Source organism: Electrophorus electricus, chromosome 6, assembly GCF_013358815.1.
Source record: "Electrophorus electricus isolate fEleEle1 chromosome 6, fEleEle1.pri, whole genome shotgun sequence".
NCBI classification, from domain to species: domain Eukaryota; kingdom Metazoa; phylum Chordata; class Actinopteri; order Gymnotiformes; family Gymnotidae; genus Electrophorus; species Electrophorus electricus.
The window spans coordinates 13,401,553-13,413,691 of NC_049540.1; the positions used below are offsets into that span (position 1 = coordinate 13,401,553).

Sequence of the window (12,139 nt, forward strand, 5' to 3'; positions counted from 1 at the left end):
ACACACACACACACACACACACACACACACCCCGACCTCAACAACCAGAAACAGGTACACACACACACCCCGACCTCAACAACCAGAAACAGGTACACACACACACCCCGACCACAACAACCAGAAACAGGTACACACACACACACACACACACACACACACACACCCCGACCTCAACAACCAGAAACAGGTACACACACACACACACACCCCGACCTCAACAACCAGAAACACACACACACACCCCGACCTCAGCAATCAGAAATGTACGTACACACACACCCCGACCTCAACAACCAGAAACAGGTACACACACACACACACACATCTACCTCAGCAATCAATCAGAGACGGGTACACACACCCCGACCTATACGTCAGTGCACACAGACACACACCCCTACCTCAATAAACAGAAGCAGGTACATATACTCCTCAACATCAAAAACAGGTACACAACATATTACACACGCGCACACACGCAACCCCAGACCGCAACCTTTCACAGCAGAAAAACAACATAACAACCAAAACCAGACACAACGCACGCCAACAACGCCCCCCCATTCCCCGACCACTCAGAAGCCGAATGCAGCCTCTGAGCCTCAACCCCCTGCCCCCTTCCCGCGCAGAACATCGAGACGCTGAAGACCACGTGCAGCATGCTGGAGGAGCAGGTGGTGGAGCTGGAGACGCTGAACGACGAGCTGCTGGAGAAGGAGCGTCAGTGGGAGGGCTGGAGGAGCGGCCTGGAGGATGAGAAGGCGCAGGCGGAGCGCCGCACGCGCGACCTACAGAGGCTGCTCGACGGCGAGAAGCAGAACCGGCTGCGCGCCGACCAACGCAGCTCAGAGTCACGGCAGGCCGTGGAGCTGGCCGTACGTGAGCACAAGGCCGAGATCCTCGCCCTTCAACAGGCGCTAAAGGAGCAGAGGCTCAAGGCTGAAAGCCTGTCCGACACGGTGAGTCTCACACACACACATACATACATACACTCACACACACACATACACACACTCCCTTCCCTCTTTCTCTCCCTGGTTTATTTTAGAACATGTTGGATATTAATATCAGGACTTAGTCTGCACCAGAAGGTTCTACCCCTGTGACGCCGTGACTCGGCAGATAACTGTGGTCCACCCGCGGTCTTTTCCTGGAGCCTGACATGCTGAACGTGTCTGGAACAGTGAATGGCTTTAAGTTTTAAAATTGTTCATGCAACAAATCAGGAAAATAATGGCATGGTGCTGAAATGGTGGAGAAAGCATCTGGCAATATTGCCATGGCAGTAACTCACACAAGCAAATTTAAATCCGATTTAAATATTTATATAACAACACCTTCCCACCCTAACATTAATTGACAGTAAATGGGATTCTGCCTGCCAACTTTATGTTCATGCTATAATATGTTATCCACAGTCTGCATCAGCGAGGTCAGTCATGAAGACCGGTGTCCTGTTTCATGAGAAAGCTGTTGCTTAGCCTTTAGGAAAGAAAGCTGGTGGGGGACCTTTTGTAAAGTCCTGAATGCGTAGTGAATGCATTATGTATGAGGACATTTTTCTCACTAGTGTATGAGGACATTTTTTCTCACTGGGCAATACCACAAATACCATATTCTAATATTGTCATAATGAAAAAAGTGCTGTTGAATATTTTCTATTCTTTAATTTAAGCTGTATTACTGTCTACCTTTTTCATATTTTATTACTTAATGAAAATTAGTTCTTCTGTCCACTCTCTCAAATCTCAGTCCTTCAGATGCTCTGCTTCCATGGTAAACTACATCTTACTCTCTGTGTGTGTGTGTGTGTGTGTGTGTGTGTGTGTGTGTGTGTGTGTGTGTGTGTGTGTGTGTGTGTGTGTGTGTGTGTGTGTGTGTGTGTGTGTGTGTGTCTTCTGCAGCTGAATGATCTGGAGAAGAAGCATGCCATGTTGGAGATGAATGCTCGCAGCCTCCAGCAGAAACTCGAGACTGAGAGAGAACTCAAACAGAGGCTTATGGAGGAAGTGGGTCTCTCTAACACGTCTCTTTGGTGTATTTTTTCACTTGGTTTACTTCACAGCACTGTGTGCATGTCAGGAGGGTCAGTGGTACAACGTGTGTGTATGTGTGTGTCTGTCCTCCCAGCAAGGGAAGCTGCAGCAGCAGATGGACCTCCAGAAGACCCACATCTTCAGACTGACTCAGGGCCTGCAGGACGCACTGGACCAGACAGACCTGCTCAAGACCGAGAGAACCGACCTGGAATACCAGCTCGAGAACATCCAGGTACACATATCCATGCTTCACAATTCATTGGCCTATCACTTACATCTGTGGTTATTTAACAGCCACACTCTGCTCACTACCCACTATAACAGCTCTTCACAAGGCTGCTTTAGAGGCAGGAGTCGTTGATGGCCCCTCAGACAGGAATAAAGTTCATGGGTTTGGACTGAATGAAGCGAGGAGATCCCTGGTGGAGACTTTGGCAGTGAATTGTTCTGCTCAGCATGGTCTCACAGTCTGTCTGTCTCCTGGGGCTTGAGCCGGAGCTATAATTACCCATACGAACACGCACAAGCACGCTAATCCAAATGCCCAATGTTCCATGTTGGGGGAATGTCAAACATGGAATATATGGAATCATATTTTTAATATAATTTTAAAACGGTGTGGCTGTTTTTTGTTTTGGGGTTCGGGGAGGGGTGTGTCCTAATGAATGACATTTTGATTGACTCGCATTTATCTTCGTTTCTTTTTTGTCTTCCCTCTGTCAGTTTCACTCACACTCACTCTCTGTCTCTCTGTGCCTGTCTTGTTCTCCCTCAGGCCGTGTACTCTCACGAGAAGGTGAAAATGGAGGGCACGATCTCCCAGCAGACCAAACTTATCGATTTCCTGCAGGCCAAGATGGACCAGCCCACTAAGAAAAAGAAGGTGTTTGAGTGAGAGTGGAAGTGATGGGAGAGAGTGAGACCGAGAGGTGAAGAGCACTATGCTCATTGTGACTCATGAGAACTTTTCCACTTCTCTCAAGCTCCCTCCAGTTTAACCTCATTCATAAAATCTATATGCAATTAGGAAGTCATTTATTGTATCTCTGTAGTGCTCTACTTATTATTCATAAAGTTGTGGGCTCGGCGGCAGTGGGTGCGGACATCGATTTGGATTCTTCGCTATTAAGTTGAGAGTGCCTCTTTATTTTTTTTGCTGACATGAACCATTTTAACTTAACTTCGGCTGCAGTCAAGGTTATTGAAGGTTGAGTGAGGTATGCAAAGGAAGATTCCTTCCAATTTACACCCTTCAAGGTGCAGTTATTCTCCCCCTGAACCTCGCCTCGTTTCTGTCCGTTTCCGGGCGTGACGTGACAGGGCATTTTCGGGCGCAGGCGAGACGAGCTGGGCGCTAGCGGCAATGGAGCGGTGGGCATGGCTCAGAGCCAGCCGGCCGTGCCCATGCAGTACAGCGACATGAAGGCGGCCCTGGAGAAGGAGCGGGCTCGCTGCTCTGAGCTGGAGGAAGCGCTGCAGAAGATGAGGATAGAACTGCGCTCGCTACGAGAAGAAGGTGAGGAGCTCTCTAAGGAGCCGTTCTCTATCTCGCGCTCTAGCTCATGCGCTCACTCGATCTCTCTCTCTCTGCGGTCACTTGTTACTTTCGTTCTCGCTCTCTTTTGTCCATTACGTCCTTAACTCACTCACTCACACACACTCACACTCTCTCGCCCTCTTTGTCTTGCCCTTGAATTCTGTTGTTCTTCTCTTTCTTATTGCCATCAGCAGACCTGATGTTTCCTCTATTTAACATTAGTTTACTTTCATCCTAAGGGATAAATCCAGTCAGTTGTTGTTATGGTCATGTGACTGCCCTCTCTAGTGCCCCGCATGAACATCCTCCCCAGTCTGCCTGGGTGCGTCTCCAAATTTGGCCCTTTTTCACCACATGTGTCTCTAAGTCCAACTGCTGTCTGCTTTTGCTCTGAGGTCGACGTGTGTGTGTGTGTCTCCTTCACATCTCCAGCAGCTCATTTTAAGGCGCAGGAGCACGTGCCCCCCTCCACCCCAGCCTCCGCCCGTCACCAGATCCTCATGTCGGCCATCGTGAAGTCGCCCGAGCGGCAGCCCAACATCAGCAGCCTCCTGAACCCGGCCAGCTCCGCCCGCCGCAAGGAGTCCTCCACCCCCGAGGGTGAGCCCCAGTAATAACCCAAATTGCGTTTTAGAATTCTTGACCTAAGAGACCTGTTTCTAACACAAAAGGGAACAAAAAGGTTCCCCGTCGAGGTGTGGTGGCCTTGTGCCCCTGTGGGTTTACCTTTCAGCTGTTTGAACTTTCTTTTCCTAAGACTCTTACTCCACCTCATTTCTGTATGTGTCTCCTGCCCTGGCCCCCTCTCTCTGCTGGGCTGTGTGGGGTCAGGCCCTGTCACCCTCTCTCTGCCGGGCTGTGTGGGGTCAGGCCCTGGCCCCCTCTCTCTGCCGGGCTGTGTGGGGTCAGGCCCTGGCCCCCTCTCTCTGCCGGGCTGTGTGGGGTCAGGCCCTGGCCCCCTCTCTCTGCCGGGCTGTGTGGGGTCAGGCCCTGGCCCCCTCTCTCTGCCGGGCTGTGTGGGGTCAGGCCCTGGCCCCCTCTCTCTGCCGGGCTGTGTGGGGTCAGGCCCTGGCCCCCTCTCTCTGCCGGGCTGTGTGGGGTCAGGCCCTGGCCCCCTCTCTCTGCCGGGCTGTGTGCTGTCTCCTCTCTCTTTTTGTCTTTGTGAAGCCTGAGACCTCTTTGTCTTCTCTTGTCTCTTCTACTCCTTTCAGAGAAGAGGAGGGTTACATTTGAAAGTAAGTCTTCCGCTCGCTTCTCTCCATTTCTCTCTCACATCTTTCCTCCTTCTCTCTTTCTTTCTTTTCCTCCCGTTCTATGGCTGCACTCCTTCATCTGCTCGTCTCTCTTATCGGTGAGATTTGGTCATTTGGGCAGATTTATGAAGCTATGCACTTCAGGAATATCGACTTACTTTCTGTCTTAAGAGTCAAGATCTCTTCACCTTCTTGGAGCTTTGGTCTTTTGGCTCTGGAAAAAAAGCTTTGAGACCTTTTTGTTTTCTTAACATCTTTTGTTCTAGGGATTTTTTGGTGGAAAAAATCACAAATTTATCATCTTAATAGACCTGCCTAGTCTGGGCTTTGTTATTTTGAGAGTTAAAATGAATAATCATTTGACATTTCAAGTTTCAAGTTTGGTTTATTTGTCACATACATAGTCATACACAGTACAACACGCAGTGAAATGGTGGAGAGTGCTCTGTCCAAACTGAGGAAGAGAACCAGGGGTGCATAGAGGAAAAAATATATATATATTTCATTACTGTGGAAAATAAACATTTAAAACCCTTTAAAAATGCCAAAAATAAATCTAAAAATGATGTATCATATGTTAATATCCATTTATCTTGGGAGTAGTTAGAGTAATAACTAAGAGCCCTATGAGGGGAGTGACGTGTTCTAGCTGGCCTACTTTTCTCACCTCTTCACCCCTTCAACCCTCACGCCCCTATGGACAAGGGCTAATTTTAAACCAATATATTAGTCCAATATTATATATTCTGTGTGTGTATGAGTAGTAAGAGCAGCAGTGAGAGAAGTACACGAGCCAATATGTACATCGCCATCCAGTCTGTCCCGTAAGCTATCCAAAGTATGCAGTCGTCTGTGCATAGCGATGTAAACCTGCTCTTTTATTGGTCTGGCATTTGTTGATTCTGGTGTCTTCCTGGTATGTGCCACAAACAAAGCACTTCTCCCACTAAGTTTCCTATGCAAAAGCGCTCTTCATCTCTCTCTTGCTCTCTCTCTCGCTCTCTCGCTCTCTCTCTCTGATTTGACTGCTCCTCGGATTCAGTATTTGAGTCTCAGCTCTGGTCCCTGCCCTAAAGCATGCATTATACTGGCTTTGGTATGAGACCGCACTTGCCCATCTGCTTGCATGCCCCCCCCCCTCTCTCTCTCACACTGTCTGTCTGGCTCTTCTTCTTTCACCCATCATCTGTTTCCAGTGGTTGCTCTGTTGCTCCAATCTCTGCTTTCTAATCTCCTTTGACTCCCCCCTCTCTCTTTCTGTGCATCTCTCCCTCCCTCCCCCCCCCCTCTCTCTCTCTCTCTCTCTCTCTCTCCCTCTCTCTCTCCCTCCCTCCCTCCAGCAGCACACAAAGCTCTGTGCATGTGAAACTCTATGCTCCTCCTCTCCACCCCCCCCCCTCCAGGAAAGGAAAGGTCTCCATCTGCTTATATTTTCCCATATGATTCTTGGGACAAAACGTTTGGTTTGAAATGTGGGCGACGTGTGCTCTTGGACAGAGTGCCCGGGATATAGTGATGTCCTTGTCCCTGCTGCTCTCGTTGCCCCCTGCGCCGGGACGGCTTAGATGTGGCGTTAGCGCTGATGAGTCTGCCGTTGGACCTAGTTTAGTTGGGTGGATGTGACTGGACGGGAGGAGCTCGTCCAGAGGTCAATGGCTGTTGGCTGTTTCATCAAAAGTCGTGTACTTTCACCATACATCCTTTTTCCTTCAGTACAGCATGGGTGCATCGTGATGAGCGACACGAACGTTTGGAAAGAGTAAGGGCATGAAAGACTACGGTCCTGACTAAACCAGTAAATGTAAACAAGACCTTCTCTCTCTCTCTAGAGTACGGGCGGAGGGCGGTGAAGGAGAGGATGCACCATAACATCCCTCACCGCTTCACCGTGGGCCTCAACATGAGAGCGGCCAAGTGTGCCGTCTGCCTGGACACCGTGCACTTTGGCCGCCAGGCTGCCACCTGCCTGGGTATGTGAGCAGGCACGTTTCTACACACACACACACACACACACACACACACACACACACACACACACACACACACACACACACACACACACACACACACACACACACACACTCACTCTCACTATCATTTCGCACTACCATATGTTCGGAGATACAGGTTGTATGGTGGGGGTTTTTGTGTGTGTGTTTCACATATTTTGTACATCAGTGTGTCAGAGTTCAGTCCTGCAGGGGCATGGGATTTTTTAATATAAGTGAATCAAAGTTTCAGCTAATGACCCAGCTTTTCATTAGTTAATTTGGGTTTGTTAGATCAGACACGGTTATCCTCCAGACTGTTGTCCTCCAGCACCTGAGTTTGACATGCTCGATATACACCACATTGTAAAATTACTTTAATTTTGTTTGAACTAAACATTAATTAATAAGTTATGACGACATGACTGATTAACGTGCTAACTGACGTGTAGCATCTTGGGTATATTACTGATTCTTCTGTTACTCTGTGTTCCGTTTCATCTGCCAGTTGCTCACTTGTTCAACATGAAGGGAAACAAATCATTAATTCCCTTTTCTCTGTGACTTTTTCGTCTCATCATCAATCACTTCTGTCCTTCCCTCAGAGTGTCACACACTGTGCCATCCCAAGTGCTCTCCATGCCTCCCGGCTACATGTGGCCTGCCTCCTGAGTATGCCACCCACTTTTCCGAGGCCCTGTGCCGGGACAAGGCCAACTCGCCAGCCCTGCAGGTCAAAGAGGCCTCGGGCCATGTGCGCCTGGAGGGCTGGATGAAGCAGCCCAGGTAGGAGAGCCCTGTCCAAGGCGTGGGCAGGTCTGCTATGCCAAAATGCCATAAAGGAGGTGCAAGGGTGAAGGAGAAGGGTGCGTTCAGTCCTCCATCCAGTCGACTGTTAATCGTGCCATTTCAGCAGGTCACCTCCCACGCTGTGCAAGAAAATGTGTTGTATATAATCCTCGCTCTAGCCAGTATATAGCTAGTGTTTTCTCTCTCAAATTCATAAGGTAAACAATCCTGGATGTCCTATTGGGCTTGTTCCTGCCCTACAGAAATCGTATCCCAGTTTCTTAGGGACATTTATATTAAAGCCTCTTCACATTTTCAACAATTCCTTAAACGCCTGAAAGAACAAACGCTGACGACCAACCCCTGACTCGCTGTAGAACAGCAGGTTCATCAAATATAAAGGACATGATATTTAATATTTAAAAAGATTTGAATTCTTTAGATCCTCTTAAACACACAGTTTCATTTCATTTGTGCCTTGGCCCAGGTGTGTGTTTGTATGCTAGCTGACGGGGGAGTGATTAACGACTCTGAAGTTGGTGCTTTACCTCCCCTGCACCACACATTTCAAAACATTGCCCACCTTAGGGCTTGATGCGATCCCCCGGGTGCGCGGCTAGGAGGGAAACCACTGAAATGCGCAGTGCAGGAAGTGGAGGGGGAAATGCGGCTGCAAGAGGGTGAATAGCAAGCTGCTAATCAGCGTAAATGCCCCGCAGGAACGGCAAGCGCGGCCAGCAGGGCTGGGAGAGCAAGTACGTGGTCCTGGATGGAACCAAAGTGTCCATCTACGAGTCTGAACCCAGAGAAGGTACTCCCCCACTCCTACGGACACTGTGCAGTGGGTACAGACATGATGCATGTACGCACGTTCGAGCGTGTAAGTAAAAGGTGTGTGTGTGTGTGTGTGTGTGTGTGTGTGTGTGTGTGTTGCAGATTCAGTGAAGCCACAGGAGGAGTTCGAGCTGTGTTTGCCTGATGGAGAGGTGACAGTGCATGGAGCAGTCGGGGCTTCAGAACTCATTAACACTGCAAAGTCAGGTTAGAGTCCCAATGCACACTGCCATAAGCCAAACCCATTATTAACATCACTGAAGTTGATGTTAACTACGTAACACACTTTATTTGCTCTTTCTTAGTTTTTTTTTCTGTCTATACAATCAATTTGTTTTTGAAAATCGCTGTGGGATCCTTCAAATGTTCATAAAAAGGATTGTTTGTGTGTCTGTCCAGATATCCCGTACGTGCTGAAGCTGGAGTCCCATCCCCACACTACTTGTTGGCCTGGTCAGTCTCTCTACTTCATGGCTCCTAGTTTCCCTGATAAGCAGCGCTGGGTAGCTGTGCTGGAGTCTGTGGTAGCTGGCAGCAGGGGCTCCCGCGAGAAAACGGAGTCCGACGCAGTGAGTGGAATGACAGAGTGTGGATGGCTGTGGCTGTGTGTGTGTGTGTCTGTGTGTCTCTATGTTGTTGTCTGGCTGTGTGTGTGTGTGTGTGTGTGTGTGTGTGTGTGTGTGTCTCTATGTTGTTGTCTGGCTGTGTGTGTGTGTGTCTCTGTTGTTGTCTGGCTGTGGCTGTGGCTGTGTGTGTGTCTATGTTGTTGTCTGGCTGTGTGTGTGTGTGTGTGTGTGTGTGTGTGTGTGTGTGTGTGTCTCTAAGTTGTTGTCTGGCTGTGTATATGTGTGTTTTGTCTAAGGGATTTGTAAACTTGTAAACATTATTTTCCCATCACACGACTGAGACAGTGGTGATCTTCTATCATCCTCTTTTCTGAGCTTCCCTAATTCTCTAATTTTCTTTTTTCTGTTGTCCCTCATGTCCTTTTGTCATTTTTGTCATTTCGTAACCTTTCCATCTGGTCTGCGTTTCTAATCAGATCTAAACTTTAATCCTCCCTGCCCTTGTGTGTGTTGTGTGATCAATGCTATAGGCAGGTGTAGCTAAACGACAGAAGACTCTCTCGCCTCTGGTGCAGGTAAACCCATTTCAAGCCTCCAGCTTATTTGTTTGCCTGCTGCTTGGATTCTGCTCCATTCATTTCTTTCTGCACACCAGAGACACACACACACATACATACATACACACACACACTTGAAATACACACCTACATGAAATACAATCCCAAATAGTAGTCCCAGTGATGGGCTTGCAGTCTTCTAAAGTATTTCAATCTGCATTACAGAGCAGCTTAGCACGTTTTCTTGTCCATGTGCCTCAGACTTTGTGTTGGTGTGTGCATGTGCACATCGCACCTTCAGTTCGTGGAGACTGCCATCCATCCCTTCTCTGCAGGACTGTGATTGGATCTCCTCCATGCCGTCCTCAGCTCTGGCCTAGACGCTAATGGCCCTGTGGTCGTGCTGCTTGTGTGTTTATGTTCTTGTGGTGTGCAAGCCATGACCCCCACAAATCTAAACGTTAGTGTGCCAGTTCGGACATGATCACCCACCCTAAACCTCTTTCTCAAACACGCTCCCCCCTCTGACATGTAGAAACTGTTGGGGAACTCTTTGTTGAAGCTGGAGGGTGATGACCGGTTGGATATCAACTGTACTTTACCCCTGACTGATCAGGTATTCCCATAGCACTTGTTCATCTCTTATTGGATAAATCTAGCAGTACTGGGCTCAGAGTCATTCTGCTGGGGAATGTGTTGTGTAATGATAGAAATACTTCACTGGCATTGTGTCAGTGTACTATGTGAATGATGGGACTTCTCATGCTTACGTGTGTTTCAGATCGTGATGGTGGGTTCAGAGGAAGGTCTGTACGCACTGAACGTTATAAAAAACTCTCTGACTCACATTCCGGGCCTGACGGCAGTCTTCCAGATCCAGATCCTCAAAGAGCTCGACAAACTGCTCATGATCACAGGTCAGTGTATGCACGCGCACACACACAAACGCATAAATCCAAGTACCCACAGCCATACGCACAAACCCAAGCAGAACGTTTTGTAACGTTCAATTGTCCCAACACAGTCCTCCACTCACACTAACCCTAGTCACACAGAGATGACCTCTCACTCACTACAGCATCAGTGCCTCACTGTGTGTGTGTGTGTGTGTGTGTGTGTGTGTGTGTGTGTGTGTGTGTGTGTGTGTACATGAAGGAGAGGAGCGTGCCCTGTGTCTGGTAGACATTAAACGAGTGAAGCAGTCTCTGTCCCAGGCTCACCTGCCCGCTCAGCCAGAGCTCAGCCCCTACATCTTTGAGGCAGTCAAGGGGTGCCATCTCTTTGCCTCCGGAAAGGTAGGCTTTCTGCATAGCTTCATATTCCCACCAACAGCCCGAAGAACCCTTTATGAATACCCTGTGTGTGTGTGTGCGCTCCAGATTGAGAACGGCATGTGCATCTGTGCCGCGATGCCCAACAAAATCACCATCCTGCGCTACAATGACAGCCTCAGCAAGTTCTGCATCAGGAAAGTGGGTCTGCAGCCCAGCCACACTCCCCCTAGAGCTCGCCTTTGTGTATTACAACTGGAGCAATATCAGGCCTTTATTCCCCCCCTCCCCTTTCTCCTCTTCCTTCTGTTTTCTCTCTCTCTCTCTCTCTCTTTTCTTCTGCCCGCTCTCAGGAGATCGAGACCTCAGAGCCCTGTAGCTGTATCCACTTCACAGGTTACAGCATCATCATCGGCACCAACAAGTTCTACGAGATCGAGATGAAGCAGTATGTGCTAGAGGGTAAGATCAACAACACACACACACACACACACACACACACACACACATCTGATCTATAGTGCCTTGTCTTGTGGATGAAATAATAAAATGCATGTTTGTGTCGGGGGGTGTGTGTGTGTGTGTGTGTGTGTGTCCAGAGTTCCTGGATAAGAATGACGTGACGCTGGCCTCGGCCGTGTTCGCCGCTTCCTCCCACAGCTTCCCCATCTCTATCATCCAGGTGTCTTGCTCTCCGCAGAAAGACGAGTACCTGCTCTGCTTCCACGGTACACAAACTACACCTGTGTGTGTGTGTGTGTGTGTGTGTGTGTGTGTGTGTGTGTGTGTGTGTGTGTGTGTGTGTGTGTGAGAGAGAGAGCAAAAAAGGTGTTTTTTGTAACGTTCAATTGTCTCTTTAGAGTTTGGAGTGTTTGTGGACGCGTATGGCCGCAGGAGTCGCAGTGATGATATCAAATGGAGCAGGCTACCTCTGTCCTTTGGTGAGCTTGTCACTGTCCACCTCGACCTAACACACACACACACACACACACACACACACACACAGTCTCTCTTTAGAAGCATCCATTAGTTGCTTGTTCCTCCACAGAGTCAAGCTGTCTTTCTTTAATACAGAATATAAATTGTCATAGGTGTTGTTAAGCCCTTAACCATGTTAGGACCACCATCAGTCTGTGTTCAAATGGAGTCTTTCCCCCTACAGCATACAGAGAGCCCTACTTGTTTGTGACTTATTTCAACTCTCTGGATGTGATTGAGGTTCAGAGCCACTCTGCCCTGGGGTAAGGACTGAGACATGGTTTTAATCTTTCTTGTTATATACCTAGCCAAGGTTCTCAAGAG

The 12,139-nt window shown here is 48.6% G+C and overlaps 1 protein-coding gene across 1 annotated transcript in view; it reads left to right on the forward strand.

Annotated features, from left to right (window-relative positions):
- The window catches only part of cita (citron rho-interacting serine/threonine kinase a), a 53,337-nt gene that overhangs the window by 39,096 nt on the left and 2,102 nt on the right, over window positions 1-12,139 (forward strand). The window contains exons 26-46 of the mRNA XM_035527458.1: window positions 633-962; window positions 1,908-2,012; window positions 2,134-2,274; window positions 2,818-2,925; window positions 3,363-3,558; window positions 4,012-4,179; window positions 4,791-4,814; window positions 6,662-6,802; window positions 7,426-7,606; window positions 8,329-8,420; window positions 8,546-8,650; window positions 8,843-9,012; window positions 9,540-9,584; window positions 10,102-10,182; window positions 10,348-10,483; window positions 10,722-10,861; window positions 10,946-11,038; window positions 11,191-11,299; window positions 11,437-11,565; window positions 11,698-11,778; window positions 12,000-12,078. Coding sequence (XP_035383351.1) covers window positions 633-962; window positions 1,908-2,012; window positions 2,134-2,274; window positions 2,818-2,925; window positions 3,363-3,558; window positions 4,012-4,179; window positions 4,791-4,814; window positions 6,662-6,802; window positions 7,426-7,606; window positions 8,329-8,420; window positions 8,546-8,650; window positions 8,843-9,012; window positions 9,540-9,584; window positions 10,102-10,182; window positions 10,348-10,483; window positions 10,722-10,861; window positions 10,946-11,038; window positions 11,191-11,299; window positions 11,437-11,565; window positions 11,698-11,778; window positions 12,000-12,078 — 2,654 coding nt within the window. The remainder of the gene's footprint in view (window positions 1-632; window positions 963-1,907; window positions 2,013-2,133; window positions 2,275-2,817; window positions 2,926-3,362; window positions 3,559-4,011; window positions 4,180-4,790; window positions 4,815-6,661; window positions 6,803-7,425; window positions 7,607-8,328; window positions 8,421-8,545; window positions 8,651-8,842; window positions 9,013-9,539; window positions 9,585-10,101; window positions 10,183-10,347; window positions 10,484-10,721; window positions 10,862-10,945; window positions 11,039-11,190; window positions 11,300-11,436; window positions 11,566-11,697; window positions 11,779-11,999; window positions 12,079-12,139) is intronic.